We start from the raw sequence: 14913 nt of genomic DNA, 5'->3' as shown, positions 1-14913 counted from the left end.
CTGCACCAGATATCCTTTAGATATTAACTCAGCATCGCATACATATGAACTCCACAGACATACAAACTTTAGAGACATTTAAACTATAGACATGAACTCAACGCAGTGAGCCAAACAACTCCTTCTTGATTTATTTATTAACATTTTTTATATTATTTTTTCTATAATTAAATAATATTATAATACATTACATAATACATATTCTATTTTTCAAAAAAGAAATTGGGTTTATGACATGACATACTAAAGTTCTAAGGGGGCGTTTGGAGCAATTAATTGGTTATTATAGTTTGATTATAATAGTTTGTGTTTGGGGTATAAATTATTTTAGTTTTGGTTATAATAGTATGTGTTTGGGGGGTAAACTATTTTAGTTTGAGAAGGAAATAGTAAACACTGTAGCAATGAATAAAAAAATGATGAAGGTAAAATAGTAAAAACGGTAGCAAATGATGATTTTGAAATAGTGTTGAAAGGGGTGGTATTATAGTCTTAGGATAATCTTAGGATAATCTTCACCCCAAATACACCCCAAATACACCCTAATTAAGGAATACAAAATAGTATCTATTGTAACAAGGGGTGGTATTATAGTCTTAGGATAATCTTCACCCCAAATACACCCTAAGTGTTTTTATATTTATTTAATATAATTCTAATACTTTAAAATTCAAAATTCAAAACTTAGATACAACGAAAACATAAAAATGTTATTTTTTACAATTTGCATTATTTGGATCACAATATCCAAAAACTTTTTTCAGAATCAAAATTCAGATTGTCTGTTAAACACAAATTTGCTAAATTCAGAAAATCTATAAACATAAAAAAAAATTCAGATTATCTACCAAACATGTTCTTAATTATCATACCAATCAAAATGGAATTTCTTTTATTTATTTGAAATAGAAAAAGATAAAATAAAATTGTGAAATCAACAAGAGCGTTGACATAGTGCTTGTACTATCGATCTCGAAGTCTGAGGTTCGATTCCCCACTCCACACTTTAATTAATTACAATACCTTCCAAAAATAAAATAAAATAAAATAAAATAAAATTGTGAGATGAAGGAGAATGACTAGTAAGAACAAGATTGTTGACTTGACATATTTTCAAACATAACGGTCAAATTTCTGCTGTTTGCATTACGATCACTGACCGGCTAGATGGTGCTGCCCGCAGTCAGTTTCTAAGAATTATCTTCAATTTTGCAGCCACCTCAATAAGCTTTCCTCTTTTCTCTCTCTTTTTTCACCTTCTTACAAGATATTACTATAAATAAATAAATAAGAGAAAAAAAATTATTTTATTTTGTTTTTAAATTTGGCTCTACTTTTCATTTAGTTTCTAGGTTACACTTTCAAGTTGAGTTCTTTTTTTCCCCAATATGGTCATAATGTTTCGAAATTTAAATTTTTAACCTAAAATTTTTACTAAATACTCACTTTTAATTTTTGATGTGAATATCTATTATTTTATTTAAAATAATTATAAAGTATAATTGTAAATTAATTCATATACATTAATACTAAAGATTGAAAGCGAATCATTTGTAAAAAAATTGATATTAAAATTGTAAATCTTAAAACATAGTAACTAAATTGAAATAAAACTCAAACCTAGATGGTAGAATTGTAATATTTGGGATTAAATTCAAATCAAACTAAAAAATCAAGAATGAAAAGTGTAACATCTCTAAACTTTGGAACCAAATAAATACTAAACTTAAAACTTATGGACCAAAGATATATATTTTTTTAAAAAATAATATAAATATCTATTACACAAATTAGAGATGCTTTGATTAACCAAAGAAAAGAATATTTTCCAGAAAAGTCATTTTTATTTAAAATATATTTTTTAATAAAAGAAATTGTTTAATATATATTTTGAAAGGATTTAAAAAGCTATTTTGAGTGATTGTCAAACACTCTAATTTTTTTCTCAAATGACTTATTTTTAAATTTTACACACTTAAAAATTAATTAAATTACTAAAATTTCAACAACGAAGCTAAATATGAGTGAAATAGTTAATATGAGGTTAATGGAGGGAATAAAAAGCACCTTAAATCCAATTAAAGTTTCTTCTTGTCTTCCGAAAGTTTGTTTTCATTATTTTTACTGTCACATAAGCAATAAGTTTAATATAATATATTTTTTTTAAATGTCAATATAAATAATATTATCAAATTAATGATCATATATATACTATTAACTAATGTTTATTACTTAGACAAGACAAATATATAATAAATTGGAAATTGGAAATTTTTATCAAGGGCGAGCGGGAGCGAGTAAGTGGGAGAGAGAAAACAGGAGAAAACGAGATTCTGAGAAGAGAGCTGCGCGATCGAAGAAAGAATTGGAGAGCGAGAGCGGGAGCGATTTACATTTTTAACCTCGATTTTTTACGAGCTACTTACTTTTTGTATTTGGTGTTAATGTTTATTACTTAATTTAAAAGAATATAAAGAATTAAAATTAGTTAAGTTTTACTATCTTTATCTGTATTAAATTTTAAATTCACTTCATAATTATTTTAAATTAATTAATAGACATTAATGTCAATAACTAAAAATGAGCATTTAATGAAAAATTGAGGTTAAAAGTATAAGTCTTGAAATATAGAGACCAAATCGAAACAAAACTTAAATCTCAGTGGTAAAATTGTAACATTTTGAAACCTAGTTAGGGATTTCAAAACTAAACTCAAAACTTGAGGACTAAAATTGTAACATTTTGAAACTATTTCAAAATTGAGGAAAGAAATATGTATTTTTCCTTAAAATATATCAATGAGTAGAAATTCTTCAGAATGTTGGACAAAATCGATAGATGAAATGATGTAATATCGATCATTGGATCATTAGACCTTCATTTATTTAGTTCATCTTTAATATTTTCACAACTACTATTTTACTTTTAGCTGCCAATAAGAGATAATTATTTTGAAATAGTATTTACTGTAACAAGAGATAGTTAATTATAATCTTATGGTCTCATCCGCCTCTTAATAGTAAAAGTAACGTAAGAGTGATTTTGAAAGGATTAAAAATACTTTATTATTATTAATAAATAAAAAAAACAAATACATATAAGTATAAGTTGAAGTTTCCAAAATTTAAATAAATAATTTAAAAAGAATCCCTAGTTGAATAATAAATAATTTGACGCCTCCATCTTTGCCTTTTTCTTCCCTTACTCATTCCCTGCAGCAGCAAACCCCAGAAACCACCTCTCTTTCTTTCTCTCTCCTTCCTATAAAAACACAGACAAGCCCCATTTGAATCTCTGCTTTCTCCTAACAAAAAAATAAAAAGTAAAAAAGCTGATAAAAGTGACAATAAATTTGATAAAAATAAATAAATATTTAAAAAATAATTTCCAGCTGGAGAGTGTTTGTTATTTATTAGCAAAACTCAACGGGCCAAAATTTTGAAACCCTACTCCTCAGACGTTGTACTTCCTCCAAAATTTTGAAACCCTACTCCGATCCCCTCTCTCCCATTGTCGCTCCCTTCGTCGCCGTTACAGGGCCAGACCTTCCTCACTTTCCATTCTCATTTCATTGTCGCTCCCTTCGTCGCCGCACTCTGCTCCTTCGACGATGACGCCATTGCTCGCCAAGTCACTGATCTTGTTCGTCGATGTTACTGAAGTTAACGGTGATGGATCTCTTTGCGACGACTTTATCGCCAGAGTTTCGGATCGGCTTTCTTCTGGCGCGTTGTCTTGGAGCCGCCGTCAGGTGTATAATATGGTAATCTTGTTTGTTCTACTGTTCTAGATTCGTGCGTATTTCGTTGTCAAAGGAGTGTGATTTTTTTTCTTTTTCCATTTGTTCCTTTTAGCTTCATTGTTATAGAATGCTTAGGTCTGCCTGTAGTGTTAATAAGAGACTGATTTCACTTCAACAGGCAGGAAACCAATTACACATGTTTTTTCTTCGTTTTGTTTTTTACTTTTTTTTTTTTTTTAAAAAATTTCGGGGAGGAGTAAAAAATTGGCTACTACTGCCAGACCACTTTCTCAGAGTTTAGTGGACACTTAACGAACCAGCCAAACAAATGACAATGAAAAGGAAAGTTACAGCAATAAATTCATAATGCTACAACAACCAAAGGAAACAAACATTACCTAATATCAAACTCTTCAGATTTCTGTACAGCTTCTTCAGAAATCTGTACAGCTTTAAACTATCGGACAACAAATTTCCATGGCCAAATTAAGAACAACGATGGCCTCGTGTCAAATCTCGTGCCAGGCCTTGAATTACCAAGGTGATAAACTGAATAATTCGAAAGAAGCAAATTATTTTGTACTGCGCATATGCATTTTTTATGACAAGTTCTGAATTACTCTTCATATGCAGCAAGGAGATACGGGGAGAGATCCTCTTTGTTCTATATAAATTGACCACAATTCAATATGCATCTAACCATAGCACTGAAAATGATATTCTCTCTGCATTTTGCCCAGAACTTCTGTTTCTATCTCTGGAGGCGCTCATGAAGACTCAAAATGATGATGTCCGATTGAACTATGTAGGTTTGTCAACTTCTTCAAAACCACTTTTTTTTTTTTGTGTTTCCTAGACCGAACATGATGGCTAAATCTTCTTTCTGGTTTATAATTTGTAGCTGGTGGTGCATGAGTTTGGGTGATATTTTTGAATGTTTGCATTTGCGTACAAATGAAGCCCAGTTTGTCATTTCTCATCTTCTTTTATCTGATGTGTATTGATTTGTATACTGACAACTACCAGAATAAATGTTTTAAAAAAAAGCTATGAAAAGCTATGTCATAATGGATGGAAAACTGAAAATGATGTATTGATTTGTTTACTCATCTTCTTTTATCTGATGTGTATTGATTTGTATCTAACTATTCATGTTCATTCATTCATTGTGCATCACTACTAGAATAAATGTTTAAAAAAAAAGCTATGCAACATAATTATTTCCAACCTTGAGAATACTACATGATCATTCTATACTGACAAATAACTTGAATGCTTTGAGAAAATACAAGAAATGGATACTCGTGGTATTATGTCATAATGGATGGAAAACTGCATACCTTAATGGTTGCAACAAGGCCCAACCTGAAACACAATAAAGCTGCATTAGTCCTTTCTAAATGTAGTAAACTCATAGCTTTATTAAAAATTATAAATCTCTCTGCTTATCATAACTAAGCAGCCCCAAAAGAAATTAATTTTATCAGTACAAGAACAGCATAAAATGAACTAAAATATGAAAACCCCATAGAAAGATCCATGACCATCTTGTGGCAAGGCCGATAACAGAAAATTTTCAAACACTCTATGGAAGGAGTAGAAATTAAGTTTATTCACTACTTAAATCCCAATTAGAGTAGTGGCCCAAAATGAATAAAAAATTTGAAATTCCAAAGCAACAAGATAAATCGACCTATTTGAGCTCGGACTTAGGATATGCCATTCCACCAACAAAGTTGCTTGCCAGGATATTAAAGAAAGAAAGCAAAAGCTAAAAGAAAATGCAACTCAAAACATTTTGTTCATGTGCAAGTTTTTTCCAGACTTGAAGAACCATTTTACAAAATTCAGCTCAACCACATAACTGCGCATCTACAGTATGGTTATAGGTTTCAATTCGATATTCTACCCCCAAAAGATATACCCAGATGACTTTTCATCTACCCGACTTCTTAGCTCAACTCTAAGTTTCTAAATTCTGATTAGTCAATCCCGTAAACAAGATAAGATCACTTATCCAAAGATTTTAATCGACTTCTTTTCCAATAAATTAACAAACGCTGCCCTGAATGACTAAAATTTTGCAATGGCATATCAACTCTTAAGTTTCTATCAAAGGTCCTCTGCTTTCGTCAAACTAAGATCTCCAACTTAACACTGTGGAGCTAATAATTAGTTATCTGTCCTCAGAGGGCACTTCCATCAAGCCAAACCAACTATTGGTTGAAGAAAATATAGTGGATTATGTATTTGAGATATTACGATTTTCAGGTGAGCAATCGTAGTCCTGAAAATTCTGAACAAGCATAATCTGTCAGGGATAAAGATATCTAGCTATTTTTTTTAGATCGAAAGGACACAGATGTACAACCTATGAAACAAATCCTAATCGTAGTCTTGAAAATTCTTGAACAAGCATAATCTGTCAGAGATAAAGACATCTAGCGATTTTTTTTAGAACTCAAGGACACATATGTACAACCTATAAAATAGTTCCTGTTCAAGTAAGGTCGTAGATATCTAGCTATTTTTGTGTTGGTAAATACATGAAAACTAGTCAAGGTCATAGATATCTAGCTATTTTTGTGCTGTTAAATACATGAAAACTAGACATTCTTTTTTCAAAATAGAACATATGCCAGAAACTTCGAATTCTAGGATAATGAAATGAGTTGCACATTGCTGAAGGTAAGGATCCCTTAACAAGGGCTTGCGTCTTCAGGCCCTTGATCTTCTTTCAAGAGCTGAATTGCCCTTCAATCAAAGGCTTGCGGTCGGATTTGCAACACTAATTCTAGTGTTGGGTCATGTTGCTGAAGTTCCTTTCCATCCAATTCACAGCCAAACACTTGGTCTCATTTTGAAATGCATTTCTCAGTGTCCTGGAGTAGTGGTTGTATCTCGTATTGAAGAACTAGTTCTTATTTTGACGAGTATGCTCCGTAAGAATGTGACTGGGGAGATGGGCATACATCCAGACACATTTGCAACAACCCGTGCAATCCTGGTCACGATGATGAAGTCTCCATCTCATAGGGTGCCACATCCTAGCAACATCAATTCAAGAAGTATTAGAACATGTAGTTTTATTTCGTCTTAGTACATTCGAAACACAACCAGGTCAACTTTTACATTCTTTATACCTTCTCAAGGAGTTCTATATATATAGTCAAGTCAATACTGTCATGGACAACTCTATCACCAAAGAAATGAAAAATTGTGCTCTTGATGTATGTACAACACACTACCTTGGCTTTTAGCAACTATCAATGTAACTGAAGAGGAACTTGTTTTGGGGGTATTTGAAACTTTTCATTCGATTTTGCTCCAAAATCCTGACATCAGGACCATAGATTTTGCAAACACACTTCTATCTGCTTGTTGTTTGAGTTTCTCTTTTAGATGTCTAGGCTCATTTCTATATGAAAAGATGAAATGGAGAGTGTATCTAATGCTCAGTTCTCCGGTGGATGTCATCTTTGGAAATGATTTCACTGGCATTAGAGAACTTGTATCATTTTTTCCATCTGATCCAGTTGATTTACTGTTTCTACTTGGACAGGAAAGCTCCAATGACTCAGATCTTTCTTCTTGTTAGTCTGCTGTTTTGTTGTTACTATATGTAAGTTCATTACATGATGATAGGTAACACACTTTTGTTTCTTCTTTCTTGTATCCTCTTTTTGGTATATATCTGTTGTCTATGTACTCACCACATGAATACCTCTTTGCCAGACTTGTTGATGAGAAGATGGTTTAGCATGTTCCAGTATATTCTTGTCAGCAAAAGTGGCTTACTATGTGGATACCATGACCCATTTATGGTCACACAAATGGTGAATATATATGGGTTTTGTAGGTCTGTTGCTGATGCTAGTTGCCACACTTCCTACAGTTCAGAAGTCGAAAGAATATTGTTCTAATTGGTGATTGAAAGTGAGTGGGATATGCATTCTTCAAGGATTCATAGACCATCATTAGTATGGTTGTTTAAGCAAGAGAAAATCAGAAATCCATTATGTTATCAGGTTTTGAAAATATGCCAAATCCATTATGAACTTTTCCTGTTTTACTTAAACGCTCCTGTTTTTTTTTTTTTTTTTTTTGTGTGCAAGACTCTGTTATCTATATTCCCCTTCTTTCGATTGTTTTCAAATTAGGAGTAAGAATATGAAGACCCGAGTGATTGGTTGCCCAAAAACTATTGATGGTGATCTCAAATCCAAAGAGGTCCCCACAAGTTTTGGATTTGATTCTGCTTGCAAGGTACTCATTTCTCTTTGTAACTGCTTTAGAATTCATATTTCGTTTGGACTCAACTTTGGTGACTGTTGCAAAGTTGAAGTAGTTTCTTCAAGAATTCAAGGAAAAAATGGAATGTCGCATTCATGAGATGAGACGCTTAATAGGCTCTTCTGATGTTTATGCAGATATATTCAGAAATGATTGGTAATGTGATGGTTGATGCTCGATCTACAGGAAAATATTACCATTGTAAGCATTTTACTTAATGAAATTGAAACTAAAAATAGTTCTGATGTGCTGACATGTTCATAACAACTGAAATATTGACATTACCAGTATTTCAAGTTCAGATATGTCCACTTTTTTTAAAATATATATTTATAAATAAGTAGATAATATCAATAATAAAGCCCATCTTGTTGCCTCATCTGTAAAAAACAGAGCACTTCACGGCTACTCAATTTTATTAACCTAATGTGAAATTGTACTTTTTTATTGTTGTGATGTTGATACCTTTTTTTTCTCACTCAAGTTTCAAGTTTATTATCATATTGCATTAACAGTGTACATATATCCACAGTTGGACGACTTATGGGTCGTGCTGCTTCTCACATCACACTAGAGTGTGCTTTGCAAACTCATCCAAATATTATTATTATTGGAGAAAAGGTAGCTGCTTTATTTAAACTACTTAAGATAGAAACCTTTGTCAAGGAGGACATTTATCTCCACATGCTTTACCAGATAGAAATCTTTGTCAAGAAGGGCATTTACCTCCACATGCAACCCTAGGGTTGTTTATTCCCTTTGAGAACTAGATTTTGTCTCAGTAATAACTAATAATCTCTGCAACAGATACTCTCATGTAAACATGAAAATTGAAATTGTTGAGTCAGTTAATATATCCTGTTTCAGAATTTCATCTTCTTGCATTTTTACATAGAATGGTAAATATCAAACAAAACTTAGGGTAAAGATAAAAATTTGTGATAAACAAAAGATTCATGGAATTAGGTTGAAACTTTTAATATGGTGTAATGGAACTAAGGATTGACATCCCATATCATATTCAATTGCCTAAGTGATATCGGATGCCTTTTTTTGTCAGCTTTGAAAAATTTGTTCTCTACCACCTAGTTGTAGTTGACTCATAGAGATTTATTGGTTTTGAATGTATGCAGGCGACAAAATTTCCAGACAAAAAATAATTTGTTTTGAATGTTGACTCATATATTAATAGAGCTTTAGTTTATAGGGTACATCGAATTTACAATGTGTTTTGCAGGTTGCGGCTAAGAAGCTTACCTTGAAAAACGTTACAGACTACATTATCGATGTAATTAGTAAATGTTTTGAACTTGGTTATTAATTATGGTGTTGTACTTATTCCCGAGGGTTTGATTGACTTCATTCCGGAGGTATTTCTTTTGTTATTGTAACTAATTGTGTTTATTTCTTTTGGTTGTATGCTCACTATCCACTAAACCCAAGATTCTTGGGATCAATATGTCATTCTTGAACTGATATCATATATAGCTCACTTTCTACAGGTGCAACAACTTATTTCGGAACTCAATGAAATTCTTGCCCATGATATTATAGATGAGGATAGGTTATGGAAAAAGAAATATTATAGATGAGGATAGGTTATGGAAAAAGAAATATTATAGATGAGGATAGGTTATGGAAAAAGAAACTTACTACTCAATCTCATCACCTTTTTGGATTTTTTCCACAAGCAATCCAAGAACAATTGTTGCTTGAAAGAGATCCACACGGAAATGTCCAGGTAATTGTTTTTTCTTTTTGTTTTATACATGTCTTTCCATGTAACTGAGTTGGAAAAGAGAAGGCAAGAAGGTGCATATAATGGGTGGCCAATTCAAGTGGCAGTCACATTTCTTTCGGTACTTATTCTATTCGTGCTTGAACTTTTGCTGTTTTACTTATACGCTCTTGTTTAATAATTTAGTGATAACACATTATTTAGCACTTGGGTAGTAGGCAAGTCAGTTGAGATCTGAAAAACATGCATGTTGGTAAATGCATTAAGATCTTTTAAATTCATATTTGATAATTAGGGAATACCAAGTATCTAGACTTCCATTACCCACGAACTTTGATTCAACTTATTGCTATGCTTTGGGTTACACTGCTGGAGCTCTCATCCATTCTTGAACTCTTGCAAATGAATTGATAGTTGATCAATATGTTGATTCATTTTCCCCAACGAACGTTGGATTTATTTTATTGTTTTCTTTATATCTGCTACAAGATCTAAATAGTCATTTTGTTGGATTCTTTAATATGTTTTAATCTCATGATGGGTATAGGACTCATCCATTGATTCTCTTGAATCAACCTTTCGTGATCGTGTTTCATAACCAAAAGAGTAATATTGTGTCTTGAACATTTTTCTTGGGCTGTAAAAATCGATTCTTGATGATTCTTGATAATTCTTTAATTCATCTAACTCCCAATCTTTACGTTGATATCTTGAAACATGGGTTTGATTGGATCTTTGGACCTTTTTCGATATTGTTGCCTTCTTATCCCACCCCAAATTGCCTTAGAAACATCATTGGAGTCACTAGAATCACTAGAATTAAATTTCCAATGTGGATAATGATAGGTGCTTTGAGAAAATCGAGCATGGACAAAATTAGTATGTTGGAATTCTTCTTTTGAACCACTTGAGTCAAAATTCCAACTTTGTTTTTGGAAGTAAATTTTATTTTCTTGCCTATACCAACTGCTGATTTTTTTTTTCTTGGACGTCTTCTTTGATCGATAATAGTCAATTCTTGCAAAATCTTGATAAATCTTCGGTTTCTTCTTTCTTTCTTGGAATTTCAAGGGTTCCCCCTAATTAGATGTTAGTTGTTCGACAATGAGGACAACTCACAAAGCTTCCTCTTGTGATCGAGGTCACTAAGAGTTTCTTGGAGTTCCACTGGCGGCAGTCAATATTGGCCCACGGATGCTCTGGTACCAAATTGATGTCTCCTAAAGGAGATAAAAGGAGAATTCTCTCCAAGAATCAAGATTATGAATATTTTATTAGAATGAATAAAGTGTTTGATACAAGAGGGGAAGGTTCCTATTTGATGAAACAAAGAGAAGAGAAGAACACAACATTTTACGTGGAAAATCCTAGAACAGGGAGAAAAAACCACGATACAATCACTCTTTTTATTATTATTTTCTATGTTTCATACAGAACAGGGCACAAATATAAATAGAGATGTAGGAAACCCTAATACAGACTAGGGCAAGATGAAACTACTAAAATGCCCTTAGGGTTCAAAAGTAAAGTCCTTTTTTATTTTCAACACTCTCTCTCAAATTGGGGCATAGATGTTAATAAGACCTAACTTGCTGACACAAAAATCAAAACTCTGTCTGTTAAGTCCTTTTGTCTATGAAGATGTCTGTGACCTGTTGACCGAAAGAGATGTATTGAATGTAGATACTGTCATTGTCCAATCTTTCTTTGATGAAGTGTCTATCGATTTCAACGTGTTTGGTTCTATCATCTTGAACCAGATTATTTGCTATACTTATTGCAGTTTTGTTGTCACAGTAGAGCTTCATCAGATGATCACAATCCCGACACAGGTTTGACAAAACTTTCTTTAACCAGATTTCTTCACATATTCCCAGACTTATAGCCATGTATTCTGCTTCAACACTGCTTCTAACAACCACCATTTGTTTCTTACTTCTCCAAGTGACAAGATTTCCCCACAAAAAGGTACAGTACCCAAATGTGACTTTTTGTCTACAATAGAGCCTGTCCAGTCAGTGTCAGTATAAGTGAGATACCTCGTTTGTCAGTTTTCTTGAACATCTAACCCTTACTGGGAGTAGTTTGTAAATATCTTAGGATGCGTTCAACAACCTTCATATGCTCTTCATAGTGCTTGCATAAACTGGCTTACCACACTGACGACGTAGGATATGTCTGGTCTAGTATGGGATAGGTAAATTAGTTTCCCTACTAAACATTGATATCTTTCTTTATTAACAGGAAAGTTAATAGAGTCGCCAAGCTTGGTATTGACTTCTACGGGGTTATCAACTTTGCATCCAGTTATACTTGTTTCTTTTATCAAGTCAAGTGTGTATTTCTGTTGAGAGACTGAAATTCCCTCTTTTAATCGTGCTACTTTCGTCCCAAGAAAGTACTTGAATCTTCCGAGGTCTTTAATCTCAAACTCCTTAGCCATTTTCTTTTTCAGTCTGTCAATCTCTGTAGTATCATCGGGATAACACAATATCATCCACGTATACAATGAGAACGACACTCTTTCCTGACACTGACCTTTTTGTAAGCAGAGTGTGATCAGAGTGTCCCTGAGTATAACCTTGAGATTTAACGAAGGTAGTAAACCTGTCGAACCACGCTCTTGGAGACTATTTTAATCTGTATAATGACTTTCTTAGCTTACACCCTTCGTGATCAAACTGAGCTTCAAAACCTGGAGGACTCATGTAGACTTCCTCTTTTAACTCACCATTGAGAAATGCATTTTTCACATCTAGATGATGGAAAGGCCAGTCTTTGTTCACAACCATGTCGAACTGTGTTTAGTTTTGCAACCAGAGAAAAAGTCTTACAGTAGTCTATTCCAAAGGTCTGAGTAAATCCTTTAGCAACTAGCCTGACCTTATAACTGTCAAGCGTCCCATCAGACTTGTACTTTATGGTGAACCCCTATTTGCATCCAACCGTCTTATGCTCTTTAGGAAGAGACAGACGATCCCAAGTATTGTTTTTCTCAAGAGCCCTCATTTCTTCCATAATTGTAGTTTTTCACTCGGGGATTTCCATTGCTACTTATAAATTATTTGGTATCGTTACTGTTTATAGACTTGTAGTAAGAGCTCTGAACTCAGGTGAAAGGTTACCATACGACAGATAACTCCGCATTGGGTGCTTAAGGCAAGACTTGATTCTTTTTCTAAGGCAATAGGAAGATCAAGGGAGGAATCTCCACCTTTTACTCTATCTGACCTTCCATTAGAAATTCCACACTTAGTCTCTAGCGTAGAGTTCCATTCTGATAAGCAAATAGTGACAATCATAAGGAGTTGGCCAAGTAAGCAATATTGAGGTTCTAAAAGATGAAAGTGAAGTTCAACAATCTCGAACCAGCTCAACTGAAGCTCGTGGTGAAAATCATTGTAAGAACTTTTCAAGTCAATCCAATCATGAGGCAATCATTATGCCTCAAGGACCAATGTCAAGAGCTAAAAAACTTGAAGAGGGATTAAACACTTGCTTCCAAGCTAAATTTCCAACCCATCACGAAGAGTTGCAATCCTAGAAGCTCCAAGAGTCACTTGGGCACCCAAAAGTCCTAATGAATCTGCAAAATTCAGATTCATCCCCGTGTTTAATGCTTGATGTATTAATTTATTTCAATGTATTTACATTTATTAAGGTTCATGTATGTCCTCAAAGAGTTTTTGTTGAACTTAGTCAATTAGGTGAAAAGTTGTGTCTTTTCAAATTGTCTTTTCCATCAGTATAAATACCTATGTAGTTTGGTCATTGGAACACACTTGAGATTGAATGGAATTTCATTAAAGGTTTTGTCTTTCAAGCTTTATGCTTTTTCTTTGTATTTTTGTGTTTAAAATGCATGTATTAGAACTTTCAATCTAGTTTGATCAATTAGATTGTGGAGAGTTCGAATTCTTGAAGTTAGGAATAAGTTTTCCTTTCTTGTTGATCATCGATCAATCTTCCAAGCCAAATATGTTTAGCTTTCTTGGGGTTGCTTACTAAATAGTTAATTGGGGTTACTTTTATTATCATTGTGGGGTTTCACCTAGAATAAAGGGGTTCTCATACGTGATTGAGGGCCCACGACGATAATAAGAATAACCCCGATTAACTATTTAATAAGCAACCCCAAGAAAGCTAAACATATTTGGCTTGGAAGATTGGTCGATGATCAAGAAGAAAGGAGAACTTGTTACTAACTTTAAGAAGTCGAACTCTCCACAATCTAATTGATCAAACTAGATTGAAAGTTCTAATACATGCATTTTAAACACAAAAATACAAAGAAAAAGCATAAAGCTTGAGAGACAAAAATTCTAATGAAATTTCATTCAATCTCAAGCGTGTTCCAATGACCAAACTACATAGGTATTTATACTAATTGAAAAGACAACTTGAAAGGACACAATTTTTCACTTAATTGACTAGGTTTAACAAAAACTCTTTGAGGACATACATGAACCTTAATAAATGTAAATACATTGAAATAAATGAATACATCAAGCATTAAACACAGGGATGAATTTGAATTTTGCAGATTCATTAGGACTTTTGGGTGCCCAAGTGACTCTTGGAGCTTCAAGGGTTGCAACTCTTCATGATGGGCTGGAAATTTAGCTTGGAAGCAAACATTTAATCCCTCTTCAAGTTTTCTAGCTCTAGCTCTTGTCATTGGTCCTTGAGGCATAATGATTGCCTCATGATTCGATTGACTTAGAAAGTTCTTACAATGATTTTCACCACGAGCTTCAGTTGAGCTGGTTTGAGATTATTGAGCTTCACTTTCATCTTGTAGAACCTTAATATTTCTTACTTGGTCAACTACCTGGAATAGTTGCTTCAACTCGTTTATTCCCAGCCATATCAGCCACAACTTTCTTGTACAATCATTAATGTTATCATTAATTTTGCTATTTTCTTCCACAGTACACATATCATTTTTAGCACAAATACCAATATTACCAGAGAATAGAGTATGAGCATCATTATCATTCTCAACTCAAATATCGAGGTTATTAGAGACAGAAGTATGAGTACCTTGGGCTAATGTTAGGTCGTACTCATAGATCGTTACCGAAGAAATAATAGGTGGCACAATTTCCTTCTTGAGATTCTTCCTATAGTATGTTATCCA

At 33.2% G+C, this 14913-nt stretch overlaps 1 protein-coding gene across 20 annotated transcripts; it reads left to right on the top strand.

Annotated features, from left to right (window-relative positions):
- Nucleotides 1-3231: 3231 nt before the first annotated feature.
- On the top strand, nucleotides 3232-13824 carry LOC120069750 (pyrophosphate--fructose 6-phosphate 1-phosphotransferase subunit beta-like). 20 transcript variants are annotated; one of them, XR_016527007.1, is made up of 9 exons: nucleotides 3237-3763; nucleotides 4483-4551; nucleotides 7305-7387; nucleotides 7478-7770; nucleotides 7903-8008; nucleotides 8173-8236; nucleotides 8568-9405; nucleotides 9538-9633; nucleotides 9668-13810. XR_016527007.1 is itself a non-coding variant. In XM_090309760.1 (7 exons), coding segments are annotated over exons 2-6 (327 nt in total). In that variant the 5' UTR covers nucleotides 3240-3763; nucleotides 4483-4545; the 3' UTR covers nucleotides 9590-9633; nucleotides 9668-13824. The 20 variants fall into 20 exon arrangements, 3 of the variants coding, with proteins under 3 accessions (XP_090165886.1, XP_090165885.1, XP_090165884.1); XR_016527012.1 differs by lacking the exons at nucleotides 9538-9633; nucleotides 9668-13810 and adding an exon at nucleotides 4160-4283 and having other exon boundaries at nucleotides 3232-3763; nucleotides 4376-4551; nucleotides 8568-9527; XR_016527003.1 differs by having other exon boundaries at nucleotides 3235-3763; nucleotides 8568-9633.
- The last annotated feature ends 1089 nt before the right edge of the window (nucleotides 13825-14913 follow it).

Source organism: Benincasa hispida, unplaced genomic scaffold (genome assembly GCF_027475165.1).
Source record: "Benincasa hispida cultivar pf3 unplaced genomic scaffold, pf3_genome.v1.1 HicScf241, whole genome shotgun sequence".
Classification (NCBI taxonomy): Eukaryota; Viridiplantae; Streptophyta; class Magnoliopsida; order Cucurbitales; family Cucurbitaceae; genus Benincasa; species Benincasa hispida.
Note: the sequence above shows the minus strand (reverse complement) of the source record. Positions and strands in the feature narration are given on the sequence as shown.